Here is a 22,922-nt window from a genome sequence, read left to right as displayed (position 1 = left end):
AAATAAATGAACGTCCCATAAAAAAAAATACTAAAAGAAAAATTCTTCTTTTATTTCTGTACAACTTTAGTTTACTCTTGAAACTTGTCACTGCATTACTGCAAGGATTGTTCATTCATGAATTGCTTGTGATGCTCCTCATTTGTTCCTCATTAGTGAAAACTTTGGGGCTGATGTGATTGAACGTTTGGGTTTTGTGAGAAATAGGTTTCATCTAGCCTTATCATGCTTTAACTTTTATTATCTTATCGAATCATTCTTATTGTGATTGTATCATTTCTGATTGAGGTTAAGACAATGTCAGTCTATTTCATCATGTATTGAGTTTTCATGTGAAAGAGTAACATCTGATGTGTTCATGTCTTGCTCTATCACAAGCAGCTCTATGTCAGTATGATCTTATTCCAGCTGACGTGTTGAGGTAAAAATCACAAACTACAAAAGTCTAAAGTGCCCCATATTGCAATAATTCCCCCTATTGTGCTGATATTGTGTGTCTGTGAAGCTGCTTGAGATTTGAATTGATTTCTGTTTTCATTAAAATGGTCAATTGACTATTATCACAGCATTTTTTGTTTATATTTCATTCTCGAGTGCTTTATTGCACAAAGGAGATATTTCCTCCACTCCAGCAGGCTACAGCAGAGAGCAAGTTTATTCCACTAAAGTGAGAGGAAGAGAGGAAGAAAAAGACATCAGATCCACAGCACTTGCTGCTGTCATTCAGTGTCTTTGCTGCATCTTGGGACGTTTTTCTGCAGGATCCTGTAGAAAGGACGGATTTTGATTTAATTTGGTTACTTAAATCCATGCTCATTCAAATTCTGTACTAAATTATTTGTTCTTCAAGATGTTCCAGCAGTAAGGGAAATGGATGTGTGGCGACCGTCTGATTAGTTTAAAAAGTACAAAATAACCCCCATCAAGAGAAAACCCTGCTGCTTCACCTGCTACAGTAGAGGACATTTTTGTCAATCTGACTCTGGTTTCACACTTCCGCTGGATTTACTTCAGACTTCAGTAATTTGGGCAGTTTTTAAGAGGATCTCTTCCGTAAACACAAGGCCGATTTCTGTGGATCAATCCCTGTGAACCATCATGGCCAAAGTGCAGGTGCTAAACGTGGCTGTTCTGGATAATCCCAGTCCTTTTGGAAACCCGTTTCAGTTCGAAATCACATTTGAATGCATGGAGGACCTACCTGAAGGTGAAAGATTTCAAAAATTAACACTATTTTAACAGGTATTTTGCAAATAATGTGTAAATAGTCCAATACCGAATTCTTTAGTTGGCTTTTTAGGATCGTTATTACTTAAACAGCAAGAATCATACGCATATTCATGGTGATTTAAGCGGGAAAGCTCTTATTGTCAGTTGTTAATGTTCACGCGCTTAATATTTTGGCGCCGGCGGGGAGTTCGATGACAGCGCGTGACCGCCCCTGTTTCCCTGATTGGTCTGATAGGAGACGTGAGGCGTGATCAGTGTGTTTGTGCTGGCTTTGATTGGTTGGAATTTGTCTGACGTCACGTGTCGGGAAGCGCTATGAAGATTTCGGGGCAGAAGAAATTGAGATTCAGTTGCGCTTTATTTTAGTATCATATACTGTCAACATTGAATTCGCTTCTATACTGAAAGGCATTGTTTTATTGTATAAACACAAATAAGCGAAGACTCGTGAAGTTAGTTAGCCTCTTTAATTTGTTTGGTAAATTGTATATCCATACTCAAAAATGGACACTCTTAATCATGTTTTTTCTTGTAGAGTTTGAAAACATCTTCTCCCAGACTTGTAATTTATAATACCCAAGTTTTTTGTGAGCCATTACAATTTTATTCGTTTTATTTTTATCTATTTATGTATATAAATATAATGTAATGTTGTTATGTCATTATATTCTGTGCAAGTTTCTATTTGTTGTATATACAATAATAATATTGTTTAGAATTTGTTTCTTTTTTTCCTATTTTTCTATTCTTTGTCATGCTTTTGGACATTTTTACTTTTTCCCAGCATTTGCATTATCATAGTGAAAAAGGAAAGATATATATTATATATTATATAAACCAATTTAACTGTGATTAGATATGACACTTAATGGCCACATAAAATGCTCATAAAAAGTTGTTCAGTCATGGCATCAATATGTAGGCCAACCACCCAACCCTGAAGGCAAATTAACATTTTAAGAATAGCAGTTTTTGGTTTATAAGTAAAATAATGTTTGTGGTTAACAATACAAATACAAAACCTCAAATGATACTTCTGATATCATAACCACATATGAAACATGAAATACAAATATAAGGACTACAAAGGTTGTCCAATTTGTCAAGCATGTAAACTCGCATCCTTGTGGTAATTTTCCACTAAATGTTCTGTCTTGAGTTCATTGCATTGGAAAGACCTTGTGCAATTGAGAGATTTGAATATGTTGTCACTGAATGTGTCTTATCCCTCGGTTTCTGCCTCTCTCTCAGATCTAGAGTGGAAGATCATCTACGTGGGCTCCGCAGAGAGTGAGGAGTATGACCAGATTCTGGACTCTGTTCTGGTCGGCCCAGTTCCTGCAGGAAGACACATGTTTGTGTTTCAGGTGGGCCGAAATACTAATTCCTGGTTCATCTTTCTGCATCCAAATCTCAGCTCTAAGCAGTATAAATAACACCTTCTTGGTAAATAAATTGCAGTGCACTGCCACCTAGAGATGAACTGAGAAAGTAGATCTGTAAATTTGCCATAAAGTGCACAAAGTGGATTGGAGAGAAAAATGTTTAGATGAGGCACTGAGATTTGATCTGCATTTATCTTTTGGAAACAGTGGACGGCATCATTACAATCAACTTAGATTAGTCTTGAAATACACAGGGCTTTTTGTAGATAACAGGTTATTTAATGAGTGAACCAAGAGTTTCTCTCTCTTGACCTGATTGACAGGCGGACGCTCCAAACACAGGGCTGATCCCTGAGAGTGATGCAGTGGGCGTGACCGTAGTGCTGATCACATGCACCTATCGGGGACAGGAATTCATTCGCATTGGCTACTATGTCAACAATGAGTACACAGACCCTGAGCTTCGGGAAAACCCACCAGTCAAACCCGACTACACACAGGTGAGACATTACATTTAGATCCTGCTTTACCCACTAATAGCTGTTTCCATCCACCATTTTTATGCGCATTGTGGGATATCTCATAAAAAAAAAAAAAAAATGCTGAATAGAAATGCCAAGATGTGCATAAATTCTAAAAATGTGCAAAAAAATGTATGCGCTCAACTGAGTCGGATAAATTTTTTATGCGATATGAAAACATGCGCATAAACTACGATAGAAACACTTTACTGAATAAATTTTTAGATGCACATCAAAAAAGGATGTGACTTTGCGATGGGATGACATAACTGGACCAATCAGCAGACCGATCTTTTTGCACAGCATCTGAAATGCTGTTTTGGTCATTCTGAAATGCCTGAGCAAAGTTCGGGATAATTCCCTCCCAGAAGCATCTCACATGATTGCGTATTATATACGTAAATTATTATATACAGTGGCTTCTACTGCAGCAACTTCCATTTTTCTTAGTAATATTTAGCGCCAATTTATCAGGAAGTGACGTTTTTTGTTCTCTTCGACTCACTGGATGGAAACCGTGCTTTATTCGTAAATGTTTTATGTGAAATTCCAAATTTGTTAAATTCACAACTTTGGATGGAAACATAGCTAATGTTACAGCACAAATGTTTTAATGGTTTTTTTTTTTTTTTTTTTTTTTTTTTTAAGTAGAATTCCACAAATTATGGTTATACTGCTGTTGAAAAATTAAATTTTACATGAAACCTTTAAAATGAAATGTACACAAACAAAAAAAGTCAATTTAAAAATGGAATATTGCATAAAAAATTAACGAATAAAGCATCATTTCCATCCAGCGAGTCGAAGGGAACAAAATAATCACTTCCTGATAAACTGATGCTAAATATCATGAAGAAAAATGTAGGTTGCCGCAGTAGGAGAAGCCCCTGTTTGTCTTTTTTGTATATAATAACTTGCACCTCAGAGCGCGTAGATGAACGCAGAAGATCATTTTAGAGCAGACATCACAGTTAGGACACTTGCAGCTGCATGCACATTTTGGTCACAGAAAAACAGGGGTAACAAGTGGAGGAAAACAGGCAAAATCCACAAATTGGCAAAAAAGGTCTTAATTTTTATAGAGTACTGTCATCAAAGACGGCATTTGAAGCAAAACACAGACGTTTTTGGTTGCAAGTCATTAAACGGACATACTGGACTGATGAAACCTGTGATGATTATTTTACTATTAAAGCATGAATTTGATGTACACAATAGGTCTAATTTATTTTATTCACATATGCAGTTCATAGGGGGCATAATATATTAGCCCTACAGTTACAGTGTGAAATAATAAACCTATAACATTTTTATCTCACAATTCTGACTTTTTTTCTTGCAAATGTGAGATTATATCTCCCAATTTGATCTTTACAACTCGCAATGGTGAGTTTATACCACAATTCTGAGGAAAAAAGACAGAATAACAAGTTTATATCTCGCAATTTTGATTTTTCTTCACAGAATTGTGAGATATAAACTTGGAATTGCGAGAAAAAAGTCAGCAGAAGTGAGATTTATTTCGTGGCTTCCACAGACTGCTACTGCAGAACTGCCATTTTCTGCCACCAGGTTGGCTCCACCCACAAAACACTTAAGTCTGCTGGTTGGTCCAGTTATGCTGTTCCATTGTTGAAAGTCACATGACTTTTTTTGATGCACATCGAGGAATTTATTTGGGTAAATGTGTTTCCATCATAGTTTATGCGCATGTTTTCTTATCTGATAACGCATATCTACCTCAATTGAGCGCTGAATTTTTTAATGCGCATTTTTAGAATTTATGCGCATCTTGGTGTTTCCATCCAGCTTTTTCTTTTTTTAATGCAAAATCCCAAAATGTGCATAAAAATAGGTGGATGGAAAAAAAAGATATTAACAGCAAGAAGTAAAACAGTAAAAATCTTGTAAAAAAAAAATGATCAAAGCATATTTTCATTGCTGATTTTTAATGAATGAGCACATAATGCTTTATGAATTATATAATGATTTATATACATCAATATAACATATAGACATTAATATATTTATATTGAAATTATTATGATTTTACTTGTTGACTGATTACATGATTAAACTATTACTGTTGAATTGGAATAAAGCAGGGATACAGATATGAAAGAGGAAGTGAATGTAGACAAGAAAACCCATTAACACTCAATACACATTATGCATGTTATATATTGAGAGTGTATTTGTGTAACACAGATCTGCTGCATTTGAAATGTGGTAATGGCGGTCAGATCAAAGAGGCAGGTGGCTGCCGTTTATAGTCCAGTATCGTTTGTAATTCATTCATTCTGCTAAACGATTCCGGGTCGCTGCCATTGTGCGTGTTGTTACAGAATCCCGAATTTCCATCAATTCATTCTGTTGCGAATTAAGAGATTCTTAAACCATTCAATGAATATGTAAAACTCATTTCACATTTGACACATAAAACAGTTTGCTTTAAAGCATAGAAATGGGAAACAGCCACCACTACTGAGATATGTTTTACTAATAATATATTGGTAACACTTTACATTAAGGTTTCCATTTGTTATCATTGGTTAAAGGGGTCATGACATGGATTTTTATTATTTATTATTTGAACATGTTCTTGGTTCACTAATAATGTTTTTGCACAAAACAACAAATATATGTTGAAAAACGTTCTTTTTACCCTTCATTCTGACCCTCGGCCTAAAATTATCCTTTTTTAAGGGGCAGCTCTGACTTGTCAGTAAACGGACACTGTTATGATTGGCTAATGTCGTTACATAGCAGGGCTGGGTAAAAGTTTTAATCGATTCTCATTTTTACAAACCGATATCGATTCTTATATCCCAAGAATCTATTACTCTAGCCTGTTTACAGCTGATAAATGAACACAACATTGTAGCGCACCTCCCATCCATTAAATCGCAATAAGCTTTGTGCTTTGTTACTTTTGATAAGAAAGAAAGTCTCAGATTTCAAATTCTGTCCGTCTTACTATGAAATTCAAACAAGTACCGTTTTGGTGCTCTTTAACGCGGTGACAGATCATGTGGCGTGCCTCAGATCAAGTGAAGCGCCAGCGCGCAGCGCACGTGAACGAATCATCTCTTCCTCCATCTTCAATACCAGTTATGGGCTACAGAGCGAAATAAGCATGAATGAATACTAAAAAGTATGTAAATAGATACAGGACAATTTACTGAAATAAATCCTGTCTCATGTAATCGCTCATTCAGTGCTTCAGCCATGCTTCAAAGACGTCAAAAACAGCTTGTCAACAAGATATCACGTAACGTCACATTTCCCTCAAAAAAACATATTCAGTGTCCATAAACTCGTCAACCCACAGTATCAAAACGAGTTGTTTTTGGAGCTTGATTAAATGAATGTTTTGTTTATAATGAGAAGGATGTTTTAAGCTCTGAAACATGCAGGATGTTTTAATAGTACAAACACCTCATATATGTCTAAAGATAAAGCCAAATTTAATTTCTCATGTCATGACCCCTTTAACTACATTAATTCACATGAGCTAACATTGAAAAATAGTTCTAAAGCATTTATTAATCTTAGTTAATGTTAATTTCAACATTTACTAATACAATATTAAAGGGTTAGTTCACCCAAAAATGAAATTTCTGTCATTAAGTACTCACCCACATGTCATTCCACACTGGTAAGACCTTCGTTCATCTTCAGAACACAAATTAAGATATTTTTGATGAAATCTGAGAGCTCTCTGACCCCTCCATTGAGGGCAATATAATCACCACTTTCAAGGTCCAGAAAGGTACTAAAGACATCGTTAAAATAGTCCACGTGACTACAGTGGTTCAACCTTAATTTTATGATGCGTTGAGAATACTTTTTGTGTGCAAAAACAAAACAAAAATAACGAGCCGGCCAATACTGAGTTGGCGTTCTGGCGTAGGACCTGGAAGCTCTGAACGTAAACAGTGTAGGATAATGACAGAAGAGAAGATATTGTTGAATAAAGTCATTACTTTTGTTTTGTTTTTGCACACAAAAAGTATTCTTGTCGCTTCGTAACATTAAGGTTGAACCACTGCAGTCACGTCAACTGTTTTAACAATGTCTTTACTACTTTTCTGGACCTTGAAAGTGGTAATTAAATTGCTGTCAGTCAGAAAGCGCTCGGATTTCATTAAAAAATATCTTAATTTGTGTTCTGAAGATGAACGAAGATCTTGGAACGACATGTGGTTAAGTACTTGGTGACAGAAATTTCATTTTTGGGTGAACTAACCCTTTAAAATCAAAAGTTGTATCTGTTAATATTATGTAACGGACCTGAGCTAACAAACTAACAATGAACAGATGTACTTTAATTATTGCTCATTGTTAATATTAGCGCATTAACTAATGGTAACTAGTAGGACCTTGTTGTAAAGTTGTACTAATATATTATATTTTAAGGAATAATGTTAGCATTGAGTCTTTAAAAGACCAAATCATTGTTCTTTTCGATTTTTCATCATGTTTTTTTGTGCCGATTCGCAGCTACAAAGGAACATCTTGGCATCGAACCCTCGGGTGACCCGTTTCCACATAAACTGGGAAGCAACTGTGGACAAGATGGAAGATTCAGAGAATGTAGATCCCGCCCCCAACACCATGCTCCCGCCCACCTCCATGCCCGGCAAAGCCCCTCCCCTTGGACTCATGCCTGACAACTCTATGGACTGCTTATAGAACTCACACACAACAACATACAACCTCATACATAAAGTAATAAATGTATTATCTTGTATTTATACACCTACATGTTCTCACAGTTGTGACTGGACACACACACGCACTCATCTCCATCCTCTGGCACTTACTATTGCTCTGATGCCACAGCTGGAGCAGTCAGGGACTTCGCAGGCCTCTTCTTGCACTCCCTGTCCTGAACACCAGGGGGCGGCACCAGCAGACACGGACTGTTTTCTTCTGTTTTCCTCTGGTGCGCATCACTAGTGGAAACATGTTCAGGTCATCAAAACATGTTCGAGTCACATTTCTCTGCGCAATTACAGAAATTAGAAATTATATTTAGCTTAAATGCAATTAAGCATTTTTAGGACACTTATTATTTTTACATTCTGAGATTTTTTTTTTTTTACAAATAATTCCCCCATGCTGTCTTTATTATAATTCAAAAAAAGCTCATTTTCATTACTGCAACATGATTAATGATTATAATAATAATAATAGAACATTTTTATTGATGATAATGTAATAATAACTGGTGTAAATTATATTTATACATCATGGTAGATGCTATAATGAGAGTAATTGGAATAACATCTGTAAGCTTTGTTTTCTTAATTCTGGGGTGAAATGTGACTGACATGTTTTCGTGAGATTCACGCTGTGATACGTTACGGTCAGAAATCAGAACTTTTCTGGGAGTGTTTTTGTTCAGATATGTTTGATCTTTGGAAACCTTCACAATTCCAACTCTTTTTCTGTTTTGTTTGGGTGTGAGATTATTCAGAGATGTTTTGTTATTTCGGTTTTAATCTGAATGCCTGGTTTATATTGGTACCTTGGTTGCCTTTTTTCATCCCATGTGATATTTGTTTATGAGAAGTCTTCGATTGAATAAATATGAACTTTTGTCTTTGTAAAACTGTCTTTGGTTTTCCCTCCGTCCTCTCGCTCTTTTATACAGACACACCCTGTGTGTGTCTTTTTATGATGTTGCTAAGCAACAGCTATTAGAGATGGCACTTTGGGCTGCTCCACCTTTGATCCACACATCACATCAGACAACTACTCTTCCTTTCATCCCTCCATCACTCCCTCTGCTCTCGTCCCATAGTATCATTTTCCTTCCCTCTATTCTCTGTCCTCTGATCTGGGTCTGTGGAAATATGCAGACTGGGTCAGAGGGGCGACAGATGGACACACTGGCATCTCGTGTGCTGTTGGAAGATAGTAAAGTTAAATAAAATACAAAATTGAAACTAGTGGAGTCTTTGCTTTATGTTCAAAGAATTTTCAGGATGACTATGCAGTTTACGTGGAACAATGGAGCACTGTTATTTTACTATCAATGATCAGTGATCCGATCCAACAGACGAGCTACTGTAGCTCAAACTGCTCAAGAAGTTAATGCTGGTTCTGATAGAAAGGTGTCAGAATACACAGTGCATCACAGTTTGTTGCATATGAGGCTGCATAGCTGCAGACCAGTCAGGGTGCCCATGCTGACCCCTGTCCACCGCCGAAAGTGCCAACAGTGGGCACGTGAGCATCAGAACTGGACCACAGAGCAATGGAAGACGGTGGCCTGGTCTGATGAATCACGTTTTCTTTTACACCACAAACACACACACATATATATATATATATCTTTACCTGGGGCGTTTCCTCCAAGGAGGCAAGGGAGGCAGTTCCTCCTCAAAAAACTGGATGAGAAAATAATCGATATTACAAAAATAAAACAACGCACATGTTACAAAATTTGACATTAAAAAGTGTAAAAGTCACTCGTTTTTCTAAAGAAACACTGTCAAACAGCAACACCCGCAGGTGAAGTTACAGCGGGGATTGTGCATCTCTGTGCCTCCCTTCAGCTCATAGAAACAAAGCAGAGCCCCAAAGTGTGCAGTGGGTTTAGTGGGGGGTAATTGAGAATGAATGGGGGAAAGTCACGTGAGAGGAGGCAATGCCTCCATCGCGCTATGATTGGATACGATCGGTTACGATCGCACATGATTGGTTCGTGCCATAAATCCCGCCTCGTTTTCGTGTGCATTCTCGTCGAATCAGCCTGAATGGATACAATGATGGCATTAATGGGAAGACTAATTAAAAAGTAAGTAAACAACTGTCACTTACATATCACCACTTTATTTCATGTCAAAATCAAACTCGGAATGGCCTGAAAACATGATGACTGCGGGGGTTTTTAGTGAGCAATCAGCATGGTGAAATTAAAGGTACATCTTCGTGTCTGAGTGAGTGACCAGTGTGTACAAGTTTGATGACTGCTGAAAATAAATTGACTATTAAAAAGAAAAGCTGAATATCACTTTATAAATAATATATATTGTTTAAATTGTTACTGCCTTTAGTTATTATTTTGGAATAAATGTAAAAATGCATAAAATACTAACTTGATGAAATTTATACTTGGGTTTAATAAATAGAACATTACACAGTGTAAAAATGCAAAACAGAATTGTATTTGGTCTCTCTTTTTATGTAATATTAACTTAACCAGGAAAATTGTGTAACAGGGACATAAATGAGGACGTTGCCTCATTTTAAGCCACCACCGCACACCACTGATATATATAGAGAGAGAGCTTTTGTAACATTATCACTACTGTTCAAAAGTTTGGGGTCAGTAAGAGGTTTTTTTTTTTTTTTTTTTTTTTTTGAAAGAAATTAATACTTTTATTCAGCAAGGACGCATTAAATTGATCAAAAGTGACAGTATAAACATTTATAATGTTGCAAAAGTTTTCTAAATGCTGTTTATTTGAACTTTCTATTCATCAAATAATCCTGAAAAAAAATGTACACAACTGTTTTCAACATTAATGGTAATAATAAATGTTTCTTGAGCAGCAATCAGCATATGATTTCTGAAGGATCAAGTTTTAATTTGAAAATTTTAGTAATTTTGTTGTGTTTTGTCATTTTTTAATTTCTTCTCAATAGGTCTGTATAGTATTTTTTTTCAGCTTAGTTATTTTAGTACATCAATTTAAACTAAATAAAAATGAGGAATGTTGCTGAAATAAAACAAGTTTAACTGCATGCAATTTGCGGAAGAACATTGTTTCGGTTGTGCTTCGGCTCTGCTTGACTGCGGATGGATATGACCCCGGGTTTTATTATGAGCTCTGTCACATAGACATAATAAATATTTATAAATAATAAATATGTATTATGTCTATGCTCTGTCACGTTCTCTTTTTGCCAGCAGACTCTCCTCTGTTCGGCGTTTGTTTAAAACAGTTGAGGTTGGAGATAGCCGCTCCATGTCAACATTTTAAACTTGTTGCAACAACTAACCTATGTCACTCCCACATCATATTTTCTCTATTTACGGATATGACGAGACACGCACGGGCGAGTGACGTATGCATGCGATTTCCCGCAAAAACCGTCCCGACAGGTCAAAAAAAAAAAAAAAAAAAAACACGTTTTGGATGAAGAATTGATGATGTATTGACTCATTATTTAAATGTTGGTAATTTTGAATAAATTATATATTATATATATTTTTTCTATATTTTATTTTAATTAACATTTATTTTATATCAAGTAAAACTTTTTTTAATGGTTTTAGTTTTAGTGAACCATAATATCCCTGCAACGTGGCTAGTTTATACACAGGGAAATAATGATTTGATATTTTGTGTTACCCTTTTGTATTTTAGCTGATTTGTTTTACAGTTCATATTTTCCGGGCCTAAAGTGATACCTGACTTCACACTGAATGATAAAATGTCCTTCTATTGGATAGGATCAGTCTTTTTTTCTCAGGACAACACCTGTAGAAATGTTCAATATATGTTTTTATTTTATATTATTTTATAAGTTTAATTCAGTCAATAACATCAGTCATAATGTTCCGTCCATTTGGAACATGAAAAGGAACTATGTTCTGTTTCGATATCGACTAATCACAACTCATAACAGCTTCATTAGTGTCAATCACTCCACACATCTGTCCGTCTTCCTCCGTCTGACCAATGGGGTGAGGCGGGGGGCGGGATCAGTCCGGGGGCGGAGTCTGTGTCGATGGCCACGGGAAGCGCAGCTGCATGAACGATCTCACCGAACCTGCACCCGTGTTTTTCGGCCGCGATTTCCCCCCCCTGCGAGCGCCGCTCACGGAACACCCCCGCGGGGAGGCGAGAGAGAGGACTGCGGGGCCGCGGAGGTGCGGCGGAGAGCCAGGCCAGGAAAGGACGCCCGAGTTCGGTTTGATGCTGGCGGCCCGTCCGCCCTTTAAACACGGATGCTGCTGCCGCTGCTGCATTCATAAGGGATCGCTGTTTATCCGAGAAGAGGTCGGACGCGTCAACGTCCCCTATTTTCACATTCAAAGCCGATCGGCAGACGTCAATCGCACGAACGGACCGCGAGAGCCGAAGCGCGACAGGCGCGGCAGCATCCCTCCCTACCTGCGGCTCTCCAGCGCCTGACAGGCCCAGAGTCATGGGCAACACGCCGGCCGCCAAACGGGGCAACGAGATGGAAAGCGGTGGGTGTCTTTAATGCTTCCCAATCGTTCTGTTTAGTCATCATCATCGATCATGGCGATCGGCATCATCAGATGCTCATCAAGCCTCGGGAATATGCTCGTGCATGTGCGAGGCTTCAGCAGAGATGATGCTGATGCTGTCATGGCGATTGCAGGCTCAAACAATGTGTTGATGCTTAAAAAAGAGCGAGCAGCGCTTCGTTTGGGGGTTTTGTGTGTGTGTGTTTATGCTGCACCCTGTATATGATATGTCAAGGATGTTTATTCAATAGAAAAGGGTCTATATATGTGTATCTGATGGGTCCAGATGTGTAGAAGGTCTGAAGAAAACAGCCCTGAGATTTAATATTAAGATTCAGGGAACCAAATATAAAAAATGAAAAATCTGACATTGAAAACAACCATGTTGATTGACCACTATGTGTTCTTCTCAACATCTTCGATGGTTACGGCCTTGCTGGTGTCTTCTCTGTTGGGTTTTCACACTTGAAAATGTTTAACCCTGGGATAAGTAATTCATGTTTCACACTGTTCATAATAACCCTGGTTTAGACATTTCATACTTTACACATATAAAACCCTGGAAAACCAATCAAAATTAGTGACGCCACCGTCTTGCATGTTTTGTCTACCATTGGCTACTGGCTACTATTTATGTCAATGAATAAATATTCGATAAGTCCTTCGATATGCCCCACCCAACCTTCCTGATTCAGTATGAAATGTGTTAAAACAGGAACAAAAACTGCTCATGGTCTTTAACCGTTTCCCTCAAATGCTGACGCTTGAGTTTCTGTGACTGTACAAAATGTATTAATATTTTTTGAGGCAGGAATTTTTTTATGATCGGTTTGTCTGTTGTGAAATTACTCAGCGTAACGCATACCTTTGGTAGTGCAAAAACAGTGGTTAAGTTGCTTAACCCAGGGTTAAATGTGGCCTTAACCTGGGGTTAAAAAGACTAGTATATCCAACTTTATCCACGTACAGTTTACTTGTGTAAAGCGATATACTATATAGCAAATCTCAACTGCTTTATTGTTTGTGTCATTGCAAAAATGTAAACCCTATCAGTTCTAATTTAAATGTTACTGTAAGACATGAAGATATTATAAACATTAACGTCATAATTTTCTGTGAAGCAGCTTTGAAACGATGTGCATCGTGGGTCCAAATGACCGTTTCAGTGCAGCTTCAAAGAGCTCTACATGATCCCAGACGAGGAATAAGGGTCTTATCTACAGAAACGATTGGCCATTTTCTCAAAAAAATAATAATTTAAGTTTTAATAATAATAATAATAATAATAAGTACCGATCCAGTGTCTACAAAGCGAATGTGCAAAGACTAAGTCAAACGCCCTTTACAAAAAAAGGTAAAACAATGATGTTGGACGATTTTGAAGTTAGAGGAGAAAATGAGATGGAGTTTTTCACCCTACTGCGGTACTTCCACGTACGGCACATGTGACCTTTCCAACGTGATTACGTAATGCGTGGCGGATCGCAGAGCAGTGCAAGATGAGCATTTGTGGTTAAAAAGTATATATTTTTTTTAGAAAATGACAGATCGTTTCGCTAGATAAGACCCTTATTCCTCGTCTGGGATCAGCAATTTATACCTTCAACCCGTAATTTATCTCCATCTGAGTTTGTGGGAAAATCTGCAGAATGGATTTTAAAATGGTGAAAGGTTTAAATGGAGCTCAGATTGGAAGCTGAAGTTGAATCAACTCACATGTGAAATTTTTGCATTGCTGATTTTGGCATGTTACCACATTTAACCCTCTAAACTTATTCAATACATCAGGCTTTTATGGCTTAAATAGTATGTTATAGTGAGAATATGAAGCTCATACTCAAGAAAAAAACAGCCCAATTTTATTCAAAGGTCCAAATTGAGCAAAACTATGCAATCTGGTGCAGTTGCTGATATTTATGTGGCCAAAAAGTACGATGAAATTCTGATGAAATAGGCTAGCTTATTATGTAAATCAATGCCATTTTTAACAGTATAACAGACTACTTGCATAAAATGCATAACGAATATCACTTATCACTTTATATCTCCCTGTAAGATGACTTGAGATATGAACAAATAAACATTCTTCAAAAGCTTGATGGATCATATTTGACCCTCACATTTTAACATGATTTTTCTTAAAAAAAAAAAAAAAAATGATGTATGGATAATCAAGTAAACCTAAGCTGCTTCAGTCCAGTAACTGTTCATCTTGAAATTATTAATAACAATATAAAAGTCATTCTTACATTACTTTATAAAAATCATTAAATGTGTCACAGCAAAATGACACATATATCGCAACCTTTACGATTATACTAAAAGGCTTTTACTTGCCAAAAAAGTCTAAACTATCAAATCAATCAGATGACAGAAGTAGATTTGTGTGCAACAGGTTTTTCAGCAAAGTTTTGATCAGTGTTGCTGATTGTAATCTTAAGTGTACTTTCTGTTTTTTTTTCCCACAGTCAAAGAGTTTCTGGCCTTCGCCAAAGAAGATTTCCTCAGGAAATGGGAGAGTCCTGCACAGGTAAGAGGACTAGAGGAGGGAAGCATGTTGCATTTGGGTAGAGAAAGAGAAAACGAGTCTGCAGCATTGAATACAGAAGGGAGGGTTTGGTGTTTGAAATAGTTCTCAAAGCTGGTGTATTGTATTATGTTAAATAAGTGTCACCTGGTCATTTAAACCAGGTTTGTGTGCTCTCAGGTGCACTCTGAGTTTACAGACCACCACAGTAGAATGATTAATGGTCATTTGTGTTTGCTGTGGCCATTTGAACAAACCCAGAAGATCACACACTCCTTTGACTTGGGCCAGCAAGAGACCACCCAAAACACTCTAGAAACGAGTGATGGGAGCTTTTCTAAACTTTGAATCAATTGAAACAATTGCTTCGCAAAATGATTCACCGTTTCAATTCGTTCAAAACGTGCTGGTGACGCCTGCTGGTCAAAACTGTGTAAATGCAGCAAAAATTCAAACAACATGCATAAAACCACTGTTTACAAACCAATTGCAAATGTTTTATTGAAAGCTTGTTTTATGGAGAGTGTGGTTAATCAGGCCCATAAGAGACTATTAACTGCAACTCTTCCTTTGTATTATACTAATGTGTCATTAAAAATGTCTACAAATGTATAAAACTGTTTAGAGATCAGGTAAAACCACATAGACACTGGTAATAGAAACTAAAAATGCACCGATATATCGGCCAATATCAGCCTAAAAGCAATTCACTATCGGACATCGGCTCACTGTTTAAAAACAGCAATGATCAGTGCCAGTTATATCCTGTCAATCAAAAGGGGCGGGGAAACATGTTCAATTTAGTGCTGTGTGAGAAGAAAATGTCTCTTGTGTGAAATTACTTTGAATAATTCATCAGTCTGCTGTGAGTGATTCTTTATAAAAACTCATAATGCTATGTTATGCTTAACTTTTAGATATTGTACAACAAAAGAAGGCTCGTGTAAACACAAATGGATCAAATACAGAGAAGCTTAACCCAACACACTGAGCGGTACGGTTCAGTTCAGTTCAGTACAGTACGATTTGGGACGGTAAACCCTGATCAGGCTTGCGTTTCTGCCGCCAGCAGTACCCTTGATAGTCATGGTGTATGCCAGAAAGTAGTGATCAATGTCATTCTCACATGAAGAAGAAAGTGACAGTAAACGACAATGGAGGACATACAGCAGCTTTGTTTAAACAAAGGCTGAAGGACTGTTGTGTTGTCATTCACCTTGTAGCACGCTCAAGTGACGATTCTCTGTCAACCAATCAACGTTCTGCAGTGAGCATAGCTCCACCCTTTTGGTACCGGTACTGTTGGTACTATTGTGTTGGGTACCCCAACGGAAGGGTCCCAAAGAAGTGGTACGGTACGGTTCAGTATTGATACCATTCAGAACTTCTGACAATGGAAACAGAAATAATTGCGTAACGTACTGTACTGAACTGTGCCGCTCGGTGGAAATGAGGCAAAAGGCCCTGTTTCCACCTGGTATTAAGTGGACGAGGGAGACACATTCCCTGTTTTAATCCATCTCTTTTGTCCACTTTCAACTTTCAGGGGAGGGTCTATGGGCAGGCAAATGTTTTTTTTTTTTTTTTTTTTTTTTGGGGGGGGGGCTTATTTTTTTTGGCTTATTTGGTCCATTCGATCTAATGGACCAAATAAGCTTGCACAATTTATAACGTGAAAGGAGACAATGGAAAAACATACGGAGAGCAGCAGCTTTTGTTTCTGCTCTGACAGTTGCAAGACCGGCCGAACACAGTGGGTGTGTGTTCGAAATCAGGAATGGTGAGAGAACATTGTGCTTGGTACATTTTTTTTGTCTTCAAACCAAACTTGGATCTCCAGCCACCAAAGTTTAAGTCCCGTCTGCCTAGCGCACTTCCCATAATGTTTACACATTAGGTCAGTAGGCAGAGAGACGGCGGTCTTTTGTGGCCGTTCAAACGCATTTGACCACATGAACGTCTACACTACAAAAGCAATCCGGTCGAATGCGTTTTTGACTACCTCTGGAAGTGGTTGAAAGTGGATAAGCTCAATCTTAATACCAGGTGGTTTCTTCACTATTGTGCTGAATATTTGAGTGAAACGTCTTCTCAAAAAAGAACAAATGTGGGGCGGGGCTTGATTTTTTTTCTGTGGGGAATTGAATGATTGTGGTTTGCTATTGGTGGATCTCATGTGAGTGACAGGTTGCCCTGCCCTCGTCATCAGAGAAGAGATGTCGCTGCAAGAGGGAAGGGAAGTTATTTTGATTTAAGGATTATGAGGGCACATGAATTAAAAAAAAAAAAAAAAACTGATGTGCACAGATAGATCATTTATAATAAATACTGTAAAATTGCATACAAATAAGAATCATCAATTTTGATTTTCAAAATTAGGTTAATGTGAGTTAGACATGTAAATTAATGTGTTTTCTTTAATCATATATTGACACAGAAATTTTGTATCGGTGCATCCCTATTAGAAACTGCATGGCAACATGCTAAAAAACACTCAGAACTAGGGCTGTCACTAACAATTATTTTGGTAATCGAGTAATCGATCGATTATTTTGATGATTAATCGAGTAATCAGATTTTTTGTGGTAATAAAAATAGAAAATGCATTATGTATTATAACAAATGCCCGCAGAGGGTGCCAACAGCCTTGTGATTGTTGTTGTAGCAGCAGATCAAATCCTTAATATTGGAGAATTTGTTTACTTAATCTTTAATATTTGGCCACTTCATTATGGTAGAAATAATACAGCCACTGTAATTTCTCGAACAAGAACATGTGGACATCAAAACATGCAAACTCAGAGCGAGGGTTTAACTCTTATTTTGAAATTGCGATGAACAGTTTGCATATTTAGAAACGTGTTTGCTTCAGTTTATAAGTTACAAATCTGATGAAATGGCACACATTACGTTCCCAGATGTACATTATAAGCAACTCAAACTCACAGAATTACTCAACACGTGCAAATTGCAATCGAGGAAAAATCGAGTACATGAATTGAATCGAGGAATCATGACAGCCCTACTCAGAACTCCTTAGGAACTTAGAAAGAAGTGAAAATGTAGTTGAGTTTTTTAATCTTTCGTCTGTCCTGCAGAACACAGCCTGTCTGGAGGACTTCGACCGGTTGAAAACTCTGGGCACTGGCTCATTCGGTCGCGTGATGCTGGTCAGACACCGAGAGACCGGCCAGCACTACGCCATGAAGATCCTTAACAAACAGAAGGTGGGCAGGGCTAGACGCATACGCCATGACATCGCAGTTAGACGTGATGGATGCGTTCCCTAACTCTGTTTCTCTTTAGGTGGTGAAGCTGAAGCAGATTGAACACACTCTAAATGAGAAGAGGATACTGCAGGCCGTCAGCTTCCCCTTCTTAGTGCGCCTGGAATACTCCTTCAAGGTGAATACTGTTCAGAACAGGAATAGCTGGATGATAGCGCATGTAACGGACATGTTTGTTTGCGTGTGTTTGTTGCAGGACAACACTAATCTCTACATGGTGATGCAGTACGTTCAGGGAGGGGAGATGTTTTCACACCTGCGTAGAATCGGCAGATTCAGGTGAATATATTTACATTCTTGATGTGCTTTATTAGTTTCTGAGGGGAAATGCAGGGCACAGCAACATGAAGTGCACAAATACACAACTGTACATGCCTTCAGTTTAAACCCAGCTGTACAGTATTTGCTTCAGATTTACGCTTACTATTATCATCATTTCAAAAAATCTCCTACAATACAAAAGCTACAAAAGTAGGACCATTTTTAAATAAATTGTCTTTTTTCTCTGTATTCCCCCACTCTGTTTTGTTCTCTAATGTTGTATTTTTGTTGAAATTTAAGTTTTGCAAATAAATAAAAAATACACAAACATACACATACGATAAGTCAAATGTTTGGGCACATCCACTCATTCTTCATTCTGACTATTTTCCACATCTTAGAAAAATCGTGAAGTCATAAAAACCATGATAAACACAAATGAAAATACAGTAATGATGTTGTGATTAAAACAAAATGAAGACTCTAATCTAGATTCCAGCTCCGCCCACCCATTTTTATAGCGTAATAAAGGAGTTCACATGTATGACTTGGTGCTTTTCCGTCACTATCTGGTTCAACTCATTCTTAAAAATCACAATTGTCACGCATTTAAGCCAAAGCCGTTAAAAGGTTAGTTCACCCAAAAATGAAAATTATCCCTTGATTTACTCACCCTCAAGCCATCCTAGGTGTATATGACTATCTTCTTTCAGACAACACAATTAGAGTTATATTAAAAAAATACCCTGACTCTACCAAGCTTTATAATGGGAGTGAATGGTAACCGAGATTTTGAAGCCAATAAAAGCACATCTATCCGTCATAAAAGTAATCCATACAACTCCAGGGGGTTAATAAAGGCCTTCTGAAGTGAAGCGATGGGTTTTTGTAAGAAAAATATCCATATTTATAACTTTATAGACCATAATCACTATCTTCCGGTAACGTCCGTCCACGGTTTCACCAGAGAGTCAAGTTTCGATGTATGACATCGGATGTTGGAGTAGCGTAAGCTTACGTGAAAGTAGACGTCTCTCATGGTTAAAACAAATAGAGATGGACAACTCGAGCTCCTCTGACATTTCTCTTTAAAAGTTCTCATTTTAGACTTATAATTCGTGACCGGTGTTTTGTTTTGCTCTCTCCTCTGCGCTTCCGTGTTTGTCAATGCGTCATGCATCAGGTCAAAGTTCTGTACTCGCGTATGGAAGCCAGTAAATCTAGTTTATAAAGTTATAAATATGGATATTTTTCTTACACAAACGCATCGCTTCGCTTCAGAAGGCCTTTATTAACCCCCTGGAGCTGTATGGATTGCTTTTATGGTGGATGGATGTGCTTTTATGGGCTTCAAAATCTCGGTTACCATTTACTCCCATTATAAAGCTTGGTAGAGTCAGGATATTTTTTTTAATATAACTCTGACTGTGTTCGTCTGAAAGAAGATAGTCATATACACCTAGGATGGCTTGAGGGTGAGTAAATCATGGGGTAATTTTCATTTTGGGGTGCACTAACCCTTAAAGTCAAATGCTTTTAAGACTGATGAGAAACAGTCGAATAGTCAAATGTGTGTAAACCTCTGACTGGATATCACGTTGTATTTATATTTATTATGACAGATTTAATCTTGTTTGTTTCAAAGAAAGAAATCAAAAGAAATTACTTTTTTTTTTTTTTTTTTTTTTGCATCTGTTTTGGCCTCTTTAAAATGTGATTCCAAATGCAAAATGTGATCATCTGGTCATCTGACCTACATCAAAAAAAAAAAAAAAAAAATTAAATAAAGGTTCTTTATTGGCATCGATGGTTCCATGAAGAACCTTTAACATCCATGGAACCTTTCCATTGAACAAAACCTTCTATATAGTGAAAAATGATTCTTCAGATTTTTAGAATGTTCTTCACACTAAGGGGGTTTTCAGACCTTTAGATTGTTTGTTTTGTTCCAAAACAGGGACTTAATTTGTTACAACATGGCATTTTCTTCTTGGTTCGGTTCTTTTTCACAAAGCAAAATTTCAAAAGTGTACCAAAATGTGTTTATGCCAGTCACATGTGAATAAAACTGTCCTCTTATTGGTCAGAGTTTCCTCTGCGTCATCCATCAAGATGGATTGACAAGTTCATTCCATGGGTTTAATATGGCTTTATCTGTAGCTGTCGTGACGCACGATAACTTGTACGAATGTAGCCATGATTCCTGCTCTGACTGATAAAGTATATTTATATTTAAACATTTAACATTTAAAAAATTGTAGGTATATTTTATATATTTATATATATATATATATATATATATATATATATATATATATATATATAAAATTTATAATGCAGCTAGAGCGGGAATCAAGGCTTTGTTGGGACAGCATTCTTGCAATGCACAGAGAAGAGCAATTACACCACATTTTAAGATGAAGAGGAGCTTTTTGTTTCTCAACCACAAAAACTCACAGAATCAAACACTGCTGCATTTTATATACCACATTTCCCATTATGAATTATGAAACCACTTGGTTTGTTGGTCTGAATTGCTTTCTCACCTCAACCGAACCTCTCCAGAGTTTGTTTTCAATCGGGCCGAAGCCACCTTGTTCAGGCTATCTCGTCCATGTTCCTATATGCTTAAACAAACCAAACTAAGGGAGAAAACGTACCAGGTTCCAAAACAAACGCTCCAAACGAGACAGGTGTGAAAACGCCCTAAGAAAAAAAGGTTCTTTAAAGAACTGTGCATTGAAAGGTTCTTTGAGGAACCAACAACAAAAAAAAGGTTATTTAGTGGCATCTCTGAATAAAAAATAAAAAAATAAATTAAAAAAATTATATTTTTAAGAGTGGTACTGGTAGGTTTCCATGGGAAATTCGAGCATGCAGCCGTTCGTCTTTGCGTCATTACGTCACGTCTGTTTACATAAAGAAGGAGTCCCAACTAGTAGGCTATATCATGTGAGGATGGCGGATCATTTATAGCCTTTTCTCAGAGCAGCTGCAATAATTAAACTTATCATTTTGATGGCGTTGATTGTATGGTATGACAAATTAACGTTAGAGATTAGACTGTACAGAAATTGGAATCTAGGGGTAACGCTAATACACACTAAATACACATAGTCACACAGTGCTGATGTTGTTAACATTAACTATTTGAGAACAAAGTATAACAATAATAATAATTAGCACGGTTTGACGTGATCCGAGCTAAGCGATCGTTAGATTTAATCACCATTGGCAGCGCGATTTAATATAATGCTTTTTTTCTCAGTTGGTCAGAACAAAAGTGGCAGATTTGTTACTTGATCAGATGACATTTTTCGGTGAAAATTTTTATTTTGGCCATACTTCCAAGACGTAGAATCTGTGATTTCGAAGTACAGTATCCACACTGGTGCGGTGACTGACAGCAAACATTAGATTCATCCGCGTTGAGGAGCCGTGCCGATGCACAACCCACGTAAAGATGATAATTCCACAAATAACTGCAATTGCAGGTTTTAAACAGAGATGGCGACAAAGAGGCAAAACTTACGCACTGCAGCTTTAAAGAACTAAAAATGACTTCCAGGTCACCATAGTGAAATCCTGTGCTGAAAGCTGTGCTAATGTGCCTAATGTGAGACTGTGGTTTCATCTCAGTTGAGTTAAAACACTCCTCGCTTAATATTTATTTGTTGGGCTACTAAAATGAACCACTTAGCAGCATCAACATATACGGTTGCATCTAAAAATCTATGAGCGTTATTTAATTAGGTAACAAGTATCAAAGCGACTTTCTTCATTATTTTTGAAGCCTCAATGTTTTATCTGTTGCTTTCAAACCTCACAAACTTCTTTGTGACAAGAATGTGCTTGTGCAATGTTTCTATACAGTAAACATTTGTACAAACTACAGTAAATCACTGATGCACTGAGGTACAGTCCATCTGTTTTATTATTACAGATGCCTTCATGTGTGTTTTCTCTTTGTTTCTCTCTGTCTTTCTCCCGGGCTTCTGCTCTTGCTGTCTTTCTCTTCTGCAGTGAACCCCATGCGCGCTTTTATGCTTCACAAATAGTTTTGACCTTTGAATATCTGCATGCCCTTGACCTGATCTACAGAGACCTTAAACCAGAGAACCTCCTCATCGATCAGCAGGGCTATATCCAGGTAATAAACATATGTACGCCACTGTACACTGAGTTACATTCAAATTAAAGATACACACATATTTATTGCTTAGTACATGAACAGTCCGATATGACTGCCTACAGACACATTTTCGGCTGTTTTCACACAGCAAATTAAGGTGCTCAATTTTTCCGCTCATCCCAGTATTTTTTGTGAGGATGTTCATGTGATATTTGAATGTCTATCATTACTGTGTAAAGCAAATACCAACATTTGTGATCTACTTTACATTAATATTCATCAATGTGTATTTTAAACCAATATTTTTTCTGTAAATGTTAACCATTAAATTCAAGTTTTTGCCA

The 22,922-nt window shown here is 37.3% G+C and overlaps 2 protein-coding genes across 2 annotated transcripts in view; both read left to right on the top strand.

The window, feature by feature from the left end:
* Window positions 1-651: 651 nt before the first annotated feature.
* Window positions 652-8,753, top strand: asf1bb (anti-silencing function 1Bb histone chaperone). Its single transcript, XM_051907036.1, has 4 exons — window positions 652-1,207; window positions 2,482-2,597; window positions 2,939-3,115; window positions 7,640-8,753. The coding sequence occupies exons 1-4, from the start codon at window positions 1,099-1,101 to the stop codon at window positions 7,829-7,831; spliced, it is 594 nt and encodes a 197-aa protein (XP_051762996.1). The 5' UTR covers window positions 652-1,098; the 3' UTR covers window positions 7,832-8,753.
* Window positions 8,754-11,819: 3,066 nt separating this feature from the next.
* The window catches only part of prkacab (protein kinase, cAMP-dependent, catalytic, alpha, genome duplicate b), a 19,087-nt gene continuing 7,984 nt past the window's right edge, over window positions 11,820-22,922 (top strand). Inside the window, exons 1-6 of the mRNA XM_051907015.1 lie at window positions 11,820-12,350; window positions 14,840-14,901; window positions 17,997-18,125; window positions 18,205-18,303; window positions 18,382-18,464; window positions 22,470-22,596. Coding sequence (XP_051762975.1) covers window positions 12,305-12,350; window positions 14,840-14,901; window positions 17,997-18,125; window positions 18,205-18,303; window positions 18,382-18,464; window positions 22,470-22,596 — 546 coding nt within the window. The 5' untranslated portion in view covers window positions 11,820-12,304. The remainder of the gene's footprint in view (window positions 12,351-14,839; window positions 14,902-17,996; window positions 18,126-18,204; window positions 18,304-18,381; window positions 18,465-22,469; window positions 22,597-22,922) is intronic.

This window comes from Ctenopharyngodon idella, chromosome 1 (assembly GCF_019924925.1).
Source record: "Ctenopharyngodon idella isolate HZGC_01 chromosome 1, HZGC01, whole genome shotgun sequence".
In the NCBI taxonomy this organism is placed as follows: domain Eukaryota; kingdom Metazoa; phylum Chordata; class Actinopteri; order Cypriniformes; family Xenocyprididae; genus Ctenopharyngodon; species Ctenopharyngodon idella.
Note: the sequence above shows the minus strand (reverse complement) of the source record. Positions and strands in the feature narration are given on the sequence as shown.